The sequence below is a fragment of the Podarcis filfolensis genome (assembly GCF_964270895.1).
Source record: "Podarcis filfolensis genome assembly, chromosome: 3".
NCBI classification, from domain to species: domain Eukaryota; kingdom Metazoa; phylum Chordata; class Lepidosauria; order Squamata; family Lacertidae; genus Podarcis; species Podarcis filfolensis.
The window spans coordinates 10,869,100-10,883,675 of NC_139606.1; the positions used below are offsets into that span (position 1 = coordinate 10,869,100).

The 14,576-nt window shown below is 44.6% G+C and overlaps 2 protein-coding genes across 6 annotated transcripts in view; one reads left to right on the plus strand and one right to left on the minus strand.

The window, feature by feature from the left end:
• Positions 1-14,576, minus strand: part of FERMT1 (FERM domain containing kindlin 1) — a 637,654-nt gene that overhangs the window by 485,915 nt on the left and 137,163 nt on the right. The gene's annotated exons all lie outside the window — the stretch shown is intronic.
• The window catches only part of CHGB (chromogranin B), an 89,701-nt gene that overhangs the window by 73,641 nt on the left and 1,484 nt on the right, over positions 1-14,576 (plus strand). For all 5 annotated transcript variants that reach the window (XM_083606507.1, XM_083606506.1, XM_083606505.1 and 2 more), the window contains 3 exons: positions 9,180-9,226; positions 10,232-10,325; positions 11,468-13,194. In XM_083606507.1, coding sequence (XP_083462633.1) covers positions 9,180-9,226; positions 10,232-10,325; positions 11,468-13,194 — 1,868 coding nt within the window. The remainder of the gene's footprint in view (positions 1-9,179; positions 9,227-10,231; positions 10,326-11,467; positions 13,195-14,576) is intronic.

A 14,576-nucleotide genomic window follows, 5' to 3' on the forward strand; every position in this document is an offset into this window, starting at 1 on the left:
AGCACTGTGGACAGCGGCGCGGCTCGGATCAGCACCACGGAGAGCGACGCGGGCGCGGCAGACCGCAGGGAACAGTGGAGGGGAAGGCGGGACAGGGATGCGGAGCCCATGGTGCTTTCCTAACCCTCTCCCACCTACGGCTGAGTCAATGCACCATAGCCAAGAACCGGGTGACAGGCACCTCGCCTGGGCACGGGAAAGCCCTCTCTCAGTCTGCCAAGGGATCCATCTCCTGTATCTCGTCAGGCTTCCATTCATCCATCCACATGCCCATCCCAATTCAGTTACGCACCTAAAAGAAAGGAATCGGGTGTTTGGCTTGAACGCAGATAGGGAGTATTCATTCAACAGCTTCCAGCTCTAGTTATGCTCACTTCAGCGCCCTAGAGGGAGAGCCAGTCTGCACTAGCTTCTCTTCAAAGGCAACATCATCTCATACAATGATGGGAGACCAAGCCAAAAGGTGGGCTCCTTGCCCATGTCAGAAGTGCATTGGGTTTCAAGTGTGCATAACCTGAATCAGGGTCCCCGTGACAGCAGGAGGAGAAAAGATCATTAAAGGGGAAAGATACATAAAATATACCTTCTCGGTGTGTGTTTTCTTCTCACACTCCCATGTGTGTAAGGGAAGGAGGAGGAAAGGAGTAATATATACATGCTCAGTATTTGTGTGTAGTTACCAAGGGCATGTACCAAATCCACTGTAGGTGAACAAGCCCTCCCACATGCTGGTTGTTCATTCAGTTTTTTGCCTGAATGAAACCAGACAGCTCAAATTAAGCATGTTAAAATGCTGAAGATGCATTTCTAGAAACAGGCATTTTATAGGTATAAAACTGAAAGATAAAGTGACAGCCAGCACTTTTCACACATTTGCTATTTGTCCATTTCGTAAAAGTATATATGCCACTTGACTGTAAAAAGACAAAGGAAAGAAACCACAAAGCAGTTGCTTTGGTTTGCATTTCAACGTCTGGCAAGATCAGAAAGCAAGGATAATTTAAAATTCCATATCAATTTTATCGATTTTAACAACATACTGGATGTTTTAAGAAATCCTTGCTTTAAAACTTGCCTTATTAACATAAGTGCTGTTGGGGTGAACTTGACTTGCCTATAAAAGAGAACAATTTAATTGTGGAATGAGGCACCCACTTCTGAAGTTTTGTTGCTCTTTCCCTCCACTCTGGCAACCGGATTGAGGGTGTGTGTTGCCTTTTCCTGAGATGAGTCACTTACCTGCGAGTGCTTTCCAAGTCTTGGAGCTGTAGGAAGGGTAGGAAAAGCCCATTAATTCTCAAAACGTTTATTTCTGACAAAAGCAATGTGCTGTGTTTTATGTGGGCATGTTGGTCTGTAATACTGCTCATGAAGAAAAACCTGAACACTCAACCAGTGGTTTTAAGTGCCATGGACTAGCTGATGTATACTATTTTAAAAAGTGATAGCTATATATTATTGATTTCTATAAAATCAACTGCAATACCACACCACCTTGATGGATAATTAAGGCTGCAATCCTGGGTGGATAATTAAGACTGCAAGTTGCACTGAGACAGTATAGTGCAGTTGTTAGAGACTAGGAACTGGGAGACCAGGGCAACCCAGCAATTCCTTCCTTTTACAGCACAGATGGGGAACCATTTTCAACTTTTCTGGGCAACCTTCTGAGGACCACATGCCTTTAATGGGCCAAAGGCAAGAAATGGAAGAGGAATGAATGTGAATTTTACTTTTGTAGTCTAGTTTCTACATGCACACTCCCACACCACTTCTACCCTCCTTCCAGGCAAGCAAGAAGCATTCCAGAGAGGCAAAAGCAAGGTCAGTGGGGAGAGGCAGGTGGCCTGGGGAGAATCCTGAGGTCCAGATAGAGAGGGCTGCATTTCATCCTCCAGACCAGAGGATCCCCTTCCCTGTTTTACCGTGAAACACATTTTGAATGCTAAATATATTAAACCAGTTGAGTTATTCTTGGGGGTGGCATACATCCCATCCAGTGTTCAGTGGTGGGTGAAACAAAACTCACTGCCATTTTGTGTATTGTCATAAATGCATGTATTAAGCTCTTAAACCCCTTTGGCAAAAGGTTGTCTAAGACATTATTGCCCCAGCTAATCGCACGGACATTGTTGGAGATTGTGATCCATTTGGTGCAATTCAGCCTGTACTGTAATGGACAGGTGCTCCTTTTTGTGCAATATGGCTATACAGCCATCATGTGGTGTAATACCTTATTCCCAAATGGAGCTCCTGTATCTAATTGAAATATTCCTTTGATGTTGAAACATCACAACAGACAACACAAACTATATTTAATGTTGCTTGCTTAATTTAGTCAGTCAGTATTCCCTTCATTCAGGGCAGGCAAGTATTGCCTTTGTTTTGAAATAATAATAATAATAATACAATATGACTTTATTATCTCAGTAACACTTTACCCATTCCAACTCCCCCCCCCCCCCCGTTAATCTGCTGCTCCTGTCGTCCTTCTAGTTTCTTGATATAAAAATCCAAACTTCTAAGAGGGCCACATGTTCACCGCCACTGTTTTCATGAAAAGGGTCAGTTTCCCCATTCCACCTTTTTTTGAGATGTGATTCTGTCTCAGGGGTAACTTCCTCACCCCAGTCAGCTCATTCTAACAAAATGAATTTCAGCGGGGAGAAAGGTAAGGTTTTGTACGTAGGCAGGAAGAACCAGCTACACAAATATAAGATATGGAGCACCTGGATTGCCAATAGTACATGTGAAAAGAATCTGGTGGTTTTAGTAGACCACAAGCTTAACATGAGTCAACAGTATGATGCAGCAGCAAAGAAGGCTAATGCTGTTCTAGGCAGCATCAACAGAAGTATCATGTCCTCATCAAGAGAAGTCATAGTCTCACTCTATTCTGCCTTGGTCAGGCCACATTTGGGAGTACTGTGTCAAGTTCTGCGTGTCACAATTTAAGAAGGATATTGACAAGCTGGAACATGTGCAAAGGAGGGTGACCAAGATGATCAAGAGTCTGGAAACCAAGCCTTATGTGCTGGTCCCATGGGTTACCCAAGAGACAAGGTCCAAGTCTGGTCCGTGGTCAAAGGTGCAACATGGAGGCAGTCCATAGTAGCTGAAGCTGGGTGCAGGGCAGGGAGCCGGGTGAAGTCAGGAACAGGCATGCAAGCAGGGAGCCAGGGCAAGTCAGGTGCTCAGGCAGGAAAGCAGGACAGGGTTCAGGCAGGAACTAGCAACCAACAATGTTGCTCCTGCAACTTGGGACTGGGGCTGGCCGGCTTTTATCCGCCCCCAGGCATTAGGGTGGCCCCGATCTTCTGGTGACTTGCCTCTCCTGGCCTGGAGGCAAGCACACCTCCTGCAGGAACTTAGTTCCCTCCGCCTCTCTGCCCTGAGCCTCTGCAGCTCAGGAGAGGCTGGAGGGTTACCGGACCCAGAGGCAACCTCAGCTTCCTCTGATGGGGCTGAGAGTGGAGCACCCACAGGCAATGGGTCCTCCATCACCTCAGGAGCCAGAGCAGACTCAGCTGATGCCTTCACCTGAGGATCCAGCACAGGTGAGGACCCTTCAGGCTGATGCCCCAGCCCCAGCTCAGCTGGTTCTGGAGGCGGGGAATCCTGTGCAGGCTGGGATCCCTCAGGTTCAGCATCCGAGTCTGAATCCCAGGCCATCACACCTTATGAGGAACAGTTGAGGGAGCTGGGTGTGCTTAGCCTGGATAAGAGGAGATATGATAGCCATCTTCAAATATCTAAAGGGCTGTCATATGGAGGATGGAGTAAGCTTGTTTTCTTCTGCTCCAGATGCTAGGAGCTGAACAAATGGCTTCAAGATACAAGAGAGGAGATTCAGACTCAACATCAGGAATAACTCTGACAGTAAGAGCTGTTTGACAAAGGAGCAGTCTCCCTTGGATGGTTGTGGACTCTCCTTCCTTGGAGGTTTTTAAACAGAGATTGGATAGCCATCTGTCATTGATGCTTTAGCTGAGATTCCTGCATCACTGTGGGTTGGACTAGATGACCCCTAGGGTCCCTTCCAACTGTATGATTCTATGATTCTTCATGTTGACAAATTATTGTTATATGCAAAAGTATGAAGCATGCATGTCAAAGGCACAAATCCTTTTGCTTAAACAAGTTGAGATGTGGGGGGGAGGGAGCCCGTTTTTCTGAACATATGAAGCTGCCATACAGATTCCGACCACCGATGCATCTAGCCAAGTTTTTACTCTGACTGGCTCTGCAGTATATCAGACTTCCACCCAGATCAGCATTTTGTTTTCAAAATGGGGAGTTCACACAATGGTAATGACTATCTCTTCCCCACTTCTGAACATGTGGCTCACATAGGAATACTGCCTCTGAAGACTGATTTAGCTCTCATGTTTAATAGTCATTGGCAGACCTCAATTCTTAGCTCTTTTATAAAGCCTTCAAATTTGGTGTCAGTGACTGCATCTTCTGGTACATCATCCCACAAAGCAGTTGTGTGATCTGTGATTAAGGCAGCTATCCTAATCATGTCTACTCAGAAGTAAGTCTCATTGAGTTTAATGGGACTTGCTCTCATATATGTGGGGTTAGGATTACAGGCTAAACACTTAGCCTGTCCTAAACCCATGGCCTAGTCACTATGGCTATATTCAGTGCTTTAAAAAATAAATAAATTTAGGGGTACTCTCATTTTCCTACTCATATTGAAATACTGCCCCTCAACAAATAATTGGGTAAGAGAAAAAGGATTAAAGAAAGTGAATTATAAGTAATTGAAATTAGGGGTTGCTGGAAAAGTTTAAAACAGGGATGCAGAAAAGGGAGGTATGGGGAAGTCGTTGAAATAAGGTTTAAGAAAAAGAGGTTATGAAATTATACGTGTTTATATGTTTGTTTGTTTATGTGTTGTTAGTTGTATTGTGTTTTAATATATGTTGGAAAATCAATAAAAATTTATTAAAAAAAAAAGAAATACTGCCCCTCAATGAGGCGAAACTTAGATTCACAAAATGTTTAGGGGTATGTGTCCCCCTGCGTTCCCCCAGGAAAAAAAGCACTAGTTATATTCTACCTCAACGGAACAAGAGGGGGAGAATGATATTGCCCTACTGTCCTTCCAGTGTTCCCAGAGGCACCAGCTTGGCCACAATGGAAAACAGGATGTCAGGCTTTATAGGCCTTTGGTACAACCCAGCAGCGCTCTAAGTTTTTACAGTCAATTAATCTCACGGGGAATCCCAAGTTGTAAAATGTTGATAAAAGAGTGGAAGAATTGCTATCTATTTGCTGCCTCTAGACCACACATTACGATAAAAAGCTATTATCCTTTTCCCTGCCTCAAGTCAGCTGCTTTCCCACCGTAAACTAAAAAGTCCTGAACAATTCTGCTTTTTAAAAGGTCCCCCACCCCTTGGTCATTTTGGTTACCTTTTTCTGCAGCTTTCCCATCTCTTCGATCCCCATTCTGAGAAGGGATGACCGGAACTGTATTTGGCATTCTGTGCAGCTGCACCATAGATTTATATGATGAACTGAACTAGAACTCTGTGGCATTCCATTTGATGCTGTTGGACTCCAACTCCCATCATCCCTTCGCATTGACCATTCCAGCTGGAACTGCTGGGAGATGGAGTCCAGCAGTGTCTAGAGAGCCACAGAAGCTCCCCAACCCTGATCTAGAAGGTGGAACTCAGAAATTCGGTGCTCTGCTCTGGCCCTGAAGAAGAGATTCAGAAGGTGCAGACAGCATCACCCAAGATAGAGAAGCAACATAAGGTAGTGGCTGTTATGCAACTCCCACTACAGTTTTGATGCAGAGTTCATGTGAGGGGAGGAGTGTGGCTAGAATATGCAGCGCTCCAGGAATACCGTGCAGGCAGATGGTCCTCTGTGGTCCTCTGCCAGCTGGCTGATGGCTGCTTTTGACGTTTAAATTTATGCTAGGCAGAACTGGGGGTGCTGCAACTGGCTTCATTACATTCTCTGTCTCCTTAGGCTAGGGAATAGGGAACATTTTTTCAGTCTGAGGGCCACATTCATTTCTGAGTAACCTTCCAGGGGCCGTATGACAGCAGTTGATGGGGCCAGAGGCACAAGTAGGCAGAGCAATGAATGAAAGTTTTGCTGTAATATAAAGTTACCGATTCACACTTGCAGTTATGAAAGAGTTAAACTGAGCCCAGAGCTCAGGTTGCAGGTGGGTGCGGCTTAGCAAGCACTTAGCAGCCACTACTCCCCTCCCTTTCTCAGTCTTTGTCTTCATGCTTCCTGGAACAAGTGAAGAAGGAACCCTGTGCAGGGAAAGTCCCCACACCATCCTAAATCCAGAGCTGATCCAGCAATATCTGGACATATTCTTTTCCCCCGGTGTATACTCAAGGGATTAGCTGAAGTATACAGTTAATTATAGCTGAAAGGGTGCATGCTGGTGCAGAGCTGTGCATGTTTTGGTCCAGACCATGAGCTCTTAGATTCAAAAACCCAGAAAAAGTCTCCCTGTGTCTCCTTTCGGCTGCTGCTAGATGTAATAATTTAAGGTATGCAAAAATCTATCAAAAAGTAGTTGCATCTGTCATTAGTATAATGTGGTGATGGATGTCGGACATCTTGGGGGTTAAACTAATTATCCTCAATGAAAAATGCTGCAGAAATTGAATGTGGGCTTAAGCGCTAAAGGGTTATTTCATTGTTTTATTCAGTGAACTTCCATTCTGCTCTGGTGTAGCTGCTCCTGCCTTCGTTAGGTATTGAAGATCATATATCCTCATCACAGCATTATTGTTTAATAAGCACACTTGGTTTTGAGGAGGTTGGAACTTTGGAATCATGCAAACAGGCAGTAAATTCACTTTTTATTTCCTGAATGAAAGTGTGTTTGGGGCCCTGGTGGCACCAAAGCTCAATCTTGGCTAGCTCACTTTGAATTATGGCATCTAATATGTTGAGCCTGTTCTGCACCGATGGGTGGTTGTTGCTGTTTTTGCAGTAGTGTAGTGTTGGATGGATTGCTGCACACTCGAGTTATTCATTCATTATTAAAAACTGCTTCAGCAAAAACAGTTTGCTTCCAATGGTGCAGCAACAGAGGCCTGCACTCTTCTGGATTTGGACTGGCTGCGCTGCAGAATAAGTCAGGCGCATTCATGGAAGTGAGCGGGGTCAGGGAATATTGTGAGTCAGATGATGGGGCATTTTCACAGAGACAGAAAACGTGATCTAGCTGACTCATGGGGGCAGGGAAATGCCTATTCCCATTTGCCAGCACATGGCTCGCTCTCGTGAATATATTCGTTTTATTACTGCCATAACTCACACACAAAGCAAGCATTTAAAAAATGATATCGCTGCTTAATGTTTATGCTTCCGTAACTTTTTATTATCATTTGAATCTAGGGAATGTAAAAAACAAAACAAAAAAACCACTCACTTTGAGCAAGCAGTATCCGAGAGCTAAACAAGTAATAGCTTTTAACGATGATGAAAGATCATGGGATTAAATTCATATTTCACACTGGATAGAAATCTGTCCAGAAAGGGGCTTGGGAAGAGGCTGTAAACCATTTTCCCACCCATGTACAGTAACAGAACCATACGGGGGGGGGGGGCGTGGGAATCAAAATACCTAGAGAATGAAACAGAATGAGTAGCAAGCATAGGAAACCAGTATGTGGAACGATTTCATTCATTTGAAGTTTGTCTGGGCTTCTTTGCAGATTCCTCTTCCAAAGCACTCAGAGCAGCAGGCATAACAGAGGCCTGCTGTTCTAACTCTGCAAAGAACTTGCAGACTGTAAAGCAGAGATAACCGATATGGTTCACCACCCTGCTGTCTAGCATCCTAGTAAAGAGGCGTCTCCTCTTCTCACTGACTTTCATCAAGGATAAAGAATGAAATGGGGCCTGGGAATCTGAATGAAGAGTTAAACCAGGGAAGTATTGCAAGCAACAAGACCCTGCATTTGGAAGAGACCTGTTCAGCATTCCTGTTATGTGCTCCAGTGGTTGACATTATGTAAACTATTCAGGGTACCAGGAAAGACTGGAAAATCGTGTTCTTAGTGAAGAAGGAAGGCTGTAATATGCAAAGCACATAGTTAGGATTCCAGGAGTCAAGCATCACACAATATACCATTTTAATTCTGGTGCAAAGTTTGGAATAATAATAATAATAATAGTAATAATAATAATAATTTATTTATACCCTGCCTATCTGGCTGAGTTTCCCCAGCCACTCTGGGCGGCTTCCAGAATCTGCGAATAAAACAAAGACAATGGGTTATGGTGCTGGAGGAGACTCTTAAGAGTCCCATGGACTGCAAGAAGATCAAACCTCTCCATTCTTAAGGAAATCAGCCCTGAGTGCTCACTGGAAGGACAGATCCTGAAGCTGAGACTCCAATACTTTGGCCACCTCATGAGACAAGAAGACTCCCTGGAAAAGACCCTGATGTTGGGGAAAATTGAGGGCACAAGGAGAAGGGGACGACAGAGAATGAGATGGTTGGACAGTGTTATCGAAGCTACTAACATGAGTTTGACCAAACTGCGGGAGGCAGTGGAAGACAGGAGTGCCTGGCGTGCTCTGGTCCATGGGGTCACGAAGAGTCGGACACGACTAAACGACTAAACAATAAATGTTGGGCTCATGCAGACTTGCCCTGGCCCCACTACTTTCCCTTGGAAAAACCCAATCTTAAAACACTGAATCAGAGCAAACACCAATTGGGGTTTCTCCAGATTGAAGTTTGCTCCAATTTATTGGTAAAGAGTGGGTTTTCCAGGGGAAAGAGGTGGGGCAAGGGCAAAACTGCTTGAAGCATGGGACAAGCAGAAAACTGCCCAAACCCATGCTTTCTAGGTGCAGGACAAGTGCAAGTGTAGGATCCACTGAAATCAATGGGTCAAGTTAGTCATGTCTTAAATCCCGTTGATTTCAATGGGAACTAAGTGCAACCAATTTAGTCTGTTCTGCTTATGGGTGCCATTATTTAGAAGGTTTGGCAACCGCTTTCTAAGGGAAGACATATTTGCTGGTCTGGAGACAAATGTCTTGGAATGCAGCAATTGTCTGTTGAAACCAAACCAATTTTTGCTGCTGTTTATAATGTTGGCTTGTTTTCACCTGTTACAATCTGCCATTGGGGTTCCCATGTTTCTGACATTGGAAATGTTTTTATTCAAAGGTGTTCGTTCAGCACCGGTGGAAAAAGATGATCATGTTGAAGAAATGGTGAGTAGGAAAACTCTTTATTACTCTAAAATATAAGTGAATTAAATTGCCCATCACGGATAATTAAAGCTCCTTGTATGCAGTAAGAAATGCTCTTTACTAAACAAGGCTGAGGTGAAGAATCTCTTTGTGTTTCCTTTGAGAGGAATCCGAGACTCATATGTTGACATATGTCTGGTAGCCCCTCATCTATATTGCCTTCTTCTCCGATCCAGCCCCAGAGGCCCATTTCAGATAGATGTCTTTCCACTTTAAGAACCTAAGAGTATTAAACACTAGGTGGAGGAGTGGGTAATGATGTGTCACGCAAATGTTGTCTTCTATCCCAAAAATGCCTCTGGCCCACAATAATGTCTGGCAGTGTTCCATCTGGAATTAGGGAAAAGCTTTGGCTTAATCGTTCTTTAATGCTATGTCAAGCAGATCATCCAATTACATCTGATTCGGGGAGAAATGCATTGTATGGTACAGGCTGCCCTCCTGAGCACACTTACTTGGGAGTATGCCTATTGGAGCTCAGTGAGATTTTACTTTGAGTAAATATTCATAGAAGTGCATGGGTCAACAATTCCCTCTGCGTTAGAAGACAAAAGATTAATGGCATTAAATACCACTTCAAATGACTGTTTGCTTTCAAATTAGTGTAATGGGCTGTGCACAGAGTACATCAATCTTGTTCCCACTACGTTCAAAGGAAGCATCCATTCTCACTCTGGAATATTTGGATCTCCTTTTCCTTTATGGTGACAAATGAATATGCTTGTTGTTGAGTTGGGTGTTTGTTTATAGAGCATTCTCTCTCTCAAAAAAACCCAACAACCCTGGAAATTAGGCTTATTTTTTTTGACTGATGTGTATTAATTCACTTTTGTATTTTTAAAAAACAAACACTTGTATTCCGATCCTATTCTGACTCTCTTGAAGGTCTCAGTTGGAGTAGAGTATTTTATAAAAACAAATCAATAAAGAAAACACATTGACCTTCCTTTCCTGTTTTTACTCTAGGTGACACGGTGCATTGTAGAAGTCCTTTTGAATGGTTTGTCGAAAGCTAATGGTCCACCTATCAATCCACTGTGCAAAGAGCTTCTGAAGAAAAGTAAGTGCTCAGGTCCTAAGGGAATCCGACCCAGCTCATCTAGCCCCATTTTTACACTAAGAAAATAATATGGTAGATGATGCAATTTCACAAGCAAAGCTGTCATGACTGTCCAAGAACCCATTCATATCAAAGTGACCCTTAATCAAGTGTGGCAAACTTGCTGTGTGTATGGGAAACTCAAGGAGGATTACGCTTTCAGGAGATTTAAGACAGGGGACCACAAACTAAGGTCCGGGGGCTGGATCAGGCCCAATTGCCCTCTGGATCCAGTCTGCGAATGGTTCTGCAATCGCCACTTGGATCAGCGCGATCACAATTTTTTTCCTTTTTTTTTTCCCCTCTACCTAAGACACCCCAAGCTTGCAAATGTACATCTGTGGTTAAATTTGAGAGGCCCATCAGTGGCCTGACAAATGAGTCAGAGGGCAAAAGCAAAAGTGAGCGAAGAACTAGAGTAGAACAGAACTAAGACTCTTTTCAATGCATCTGTGGCCATAACATTTCATATTTTGTTTTCAATAGCCTTGTCCATGAGGAGGATTATTTAAGTCACAGATGGGGAATATTGAGGAGAGGCAATGGAAAACCAGATGGGAGGGGAAATGGCTGACTGATGGGAGAAATGAACAGGAGCATTCAACAAGGCAACATTTTATTGGTGGTCCTACTTGTTCCCTTGTAATTATATTATAATTACTGAAACAGTGCACAATGAAAAGTCTCCCACATTAAGGTTGCATGCACACTGAACATTTAAAGCAAATGACTTCCCCCAAAGAATCTCTGTTAAGGGTGCTGGGAATTATAGCACTGTGAGGGGGTAAACTACAGTTCCCAAGATTATGCCGGGGGTGTCACATGCTTTAAATGTGTAGTATATATTCAACCTGTGCTTGTCACTAAAATAGTGTGAACTCTTGTGCATCAATGATGCCATTTTGGCAACATGAGCAATAGCATTCCAACCTGAATTGGGAGAATCACTGATGCTCTTTTTTCTGGTCCTCAGTCTCCCAGATGAGCTGTAAGAAGTGAACAGGAATGGGAGGCAGGAAGGGATGGAAAACAGGGCAGGCAGAGGGTGCAAACACGATGGCATCCTCCTAAAGAATCCACAACTTGATTTGTTTTATTTTTAGCCAATCGACAAAAGCAAGAAGAAGAAAATATAGGCAAAGATGCAGAACTTGAGCTGAGGCATTTATCAGAATCAGAGGAGTTAGAGAAGCCACCAGAAGGAACTGTGAGAGGAGGAGAAGAACCGAATGAAGAAGAATTGAAAAGACAGGCAGAAGGAAGTGAGAAGTGGCACCCTGAGGAGAAAATCCACAGGGGAAATGTCAACCCACAAGTCATCTCCCAAGAGAGTCCTTATTCTTTTGATGAAGCCCATAAGGAAGACAAAAAGGATGACGCCGAGAAGAGAACTGAGGAAGAAGGTAGCTTTAAAAGAAATCACCAGAGTGAAGAAGAAAGCAATGAGAAGAAACACGGTGAGGAGCTGGAGTCTGAGCTTCTAGACAAAAAGTCTCCTCCTCCAGCAGGAAGGGTGGTTGAAGGTGACCTCAAACGTTCTGGAGGCCAAAGGTACTTGGAGGAAAACACACATAGTCAAGAAGAGGGGAATCCAGAAAGCAAGGAAGAGGAAGATGCTGAGGAGGAAGAAGACGAGGAGAGCAGCGAAAAATATCACCACAGCTTTCATCGAGAATACGAAGACTCTTATGAGAGGAGAGAACCTGATGCAGAGAAGCGAGGCCGCAGACCAAGACATTATCATAGGAAACCGAGGCTGGGCAACTCCTCTGAATACAAGAGACATCATAATGATGAGAAGAGGGACTCGCCCGAAGAGTCTAGCGAGGAAGAAAGCGAATTCTGGGATAAAAGGAGCCACTACCCCAGACATTATTATGAGGTAGGGCACCATTTTGAGGAGAAGAGAAACTCCGACGAGGTGCATGGCTCTGAGGAGATGGAGGGAAAGAACAGGGGCAGGTGGCATCACAGCAGGGAGGACAATGAAGGGGGAGACATGAGGCAGCGCAGCAGGGAAAATGAAGAGAAACAGCACCACTACGAGAGAAGACTCCATGATGAACCACAAAAGGAGCTGAGGCGCCACTATGAGGAAAGGACTCTTCGCGGCAAGGCGAGTGAGGAAGATATAGGCAAGCAACATAGCTACGGCATCCGGGATGAGAAAAGGCGCCAACACGACAAAGAACGGCAGCGCTTGGAGTGGGAGGAGCTGTCAAAACCACAAAATCTAGAAAAGGGAGGTGAAGAGCAGAGGTTCTATGGTCCAAAAGAAAGGCACAACCCCAGTGTTGGTGAGGAAGAGCCAGAGAAGAGGAGCCACAGCGAGGGTGGGAGGCATGAGGGAAACAAGAGAGCCCTTCTGTTGGAGGAGGGCTATCCAAGAAGCCACTACCTTGTGGAAGCTGTGAAAAGAGCCGCGCCTCCGCACATCCCTTACTACCAGCAGCTCAGGTGGAAGGGAAGACACGTTGAAAAGAAGGGAGGCATCGCCGATCCATTTCTGGAGAGCGAAGAAGAAGAAGAGGAGGAGCCCAGGCCCCACCCCAACGAGAGAGCCTTCCTTCCCGAATACAACGATTATGATTCGCCATGGGAGAAGCAGCAGCTGATGGATGGCGTGAGCCGCAAGCATAACAACAACGACCCCAGGTTTGAGGTGAAAAGGCAATACAACCGGATGGACGAACTTGCCCATCTTCTGAGCAACCGGAAGAAATCTGTAGAGTTCTCAGAGTTATACAGCTCCAAGGAAGACGTGAAAAGGGGGCACGCCGTGAGAAGCAGCAAGGGCAAACTGAGTCAGCGGCCTCTCACTCTGGAAGAGGTATTCCTTTACGATTTTGTATAAAATGCTCATTTTGGTTGGGGGGGGAGAGTCAAACTTTAATTTCAGCAACATGAGTAGGGCAAAAGCTTATGACTGCCGTCATTTCCAAAGCCTTATAGTGGTGGCCTGATAGAGAGACCAGCAAGTCCTATCCATGGGGTTGTGCCCCACATTGGGCAAAAGATTCCTGCATTTCAGGGGGTTAGACTTAGAGGACTCTTGTGTTCATTCTGTGATTCCCTAGGTGGTGCTGTGGGTGGCGCTGTGAGTTAAACCACAGAGCCTAGGGCTTGCCGATCAGAAGGTTGGCGGTTCGAATCCCCGCAACTGGGTGAGCTCCCGTTGCTCGGTCCCTGCTCCTGCCAACCTAGCAGTTCGAAAGCACATCAAAGTGCAAGTAGATCAATAGGTACCACTCTGGCGGGAAGGTAAACGGCGTTTCCGTGCGCTGCTCTGGTTCGCCAGAAGCGGATTAGTCATGGTGGGCACATGACCCGGAAGCTGTACGCCGGCTCCCTCGGCCAGTAAAGCGAGATGAGCGCCGCAACCCCAGAGTCGGTCACGACTGGACCTAATGGTCAGGGGTCCCTTTACCTTTACCTTTAATCTAAATTACCTCTACATTTCGCAGTAGAGGTTCTCACTACAGAGCTAGGCAAATTTTATTATGCACATTTGTTTTGAAACTGCTGGTTTTAGTTACGTTTTGATAAATTTTATGGTGACTTATTTTCAGAGTTTGATTTTATCAGTATTTTTCAATGAGTATTTAATATTATGGAAGCAGTTTATAGGTTTTTGTGGATTAAGTGGTGTGTGTATATATATACTTGTTTCCCATAACCTTACAATGCAATCCTATATATTTTCACTACAAACTAAGTCCCATTTGGAGTGGAACTTACTCCTAGGTAAGTGGACATAGGATTGCAACCTCAATTATGGTTTTTCCTTAGTTGCCCTCAGGAACTTCTCCTAAGGTGCTAACTGTATCCTGCTGTGCTGTAATTGGCTTTATTGTAATCTGAATCTATGCCAACCTATTGCGGGTGTTTGGGTAGGGTGCATATTTTGGGTTCCTGCCAGCTACATGATCTCAGGATTCACTCAGCAGTAATGAAGATTTATATGTAGTGCATGATATCTGATCCCTTTCCCCCCCGAGAGCAACCCGATATTTAAACAGAAGCACATTTCTTAATAAACTCTAGATTTTTGGAGAACCGTTAATTCAGAACTGAGACTCTCCTTTTAGTATATGGGACAGAATACTTTGCGCTTTGTGATGTTTGCCCTTGCAGAACTGACCACAGAGCCTTCTGCAAGGCTGCAAATATTTCTCATGAGTGGCACATTCCGACTCTCGGTACTACATGATA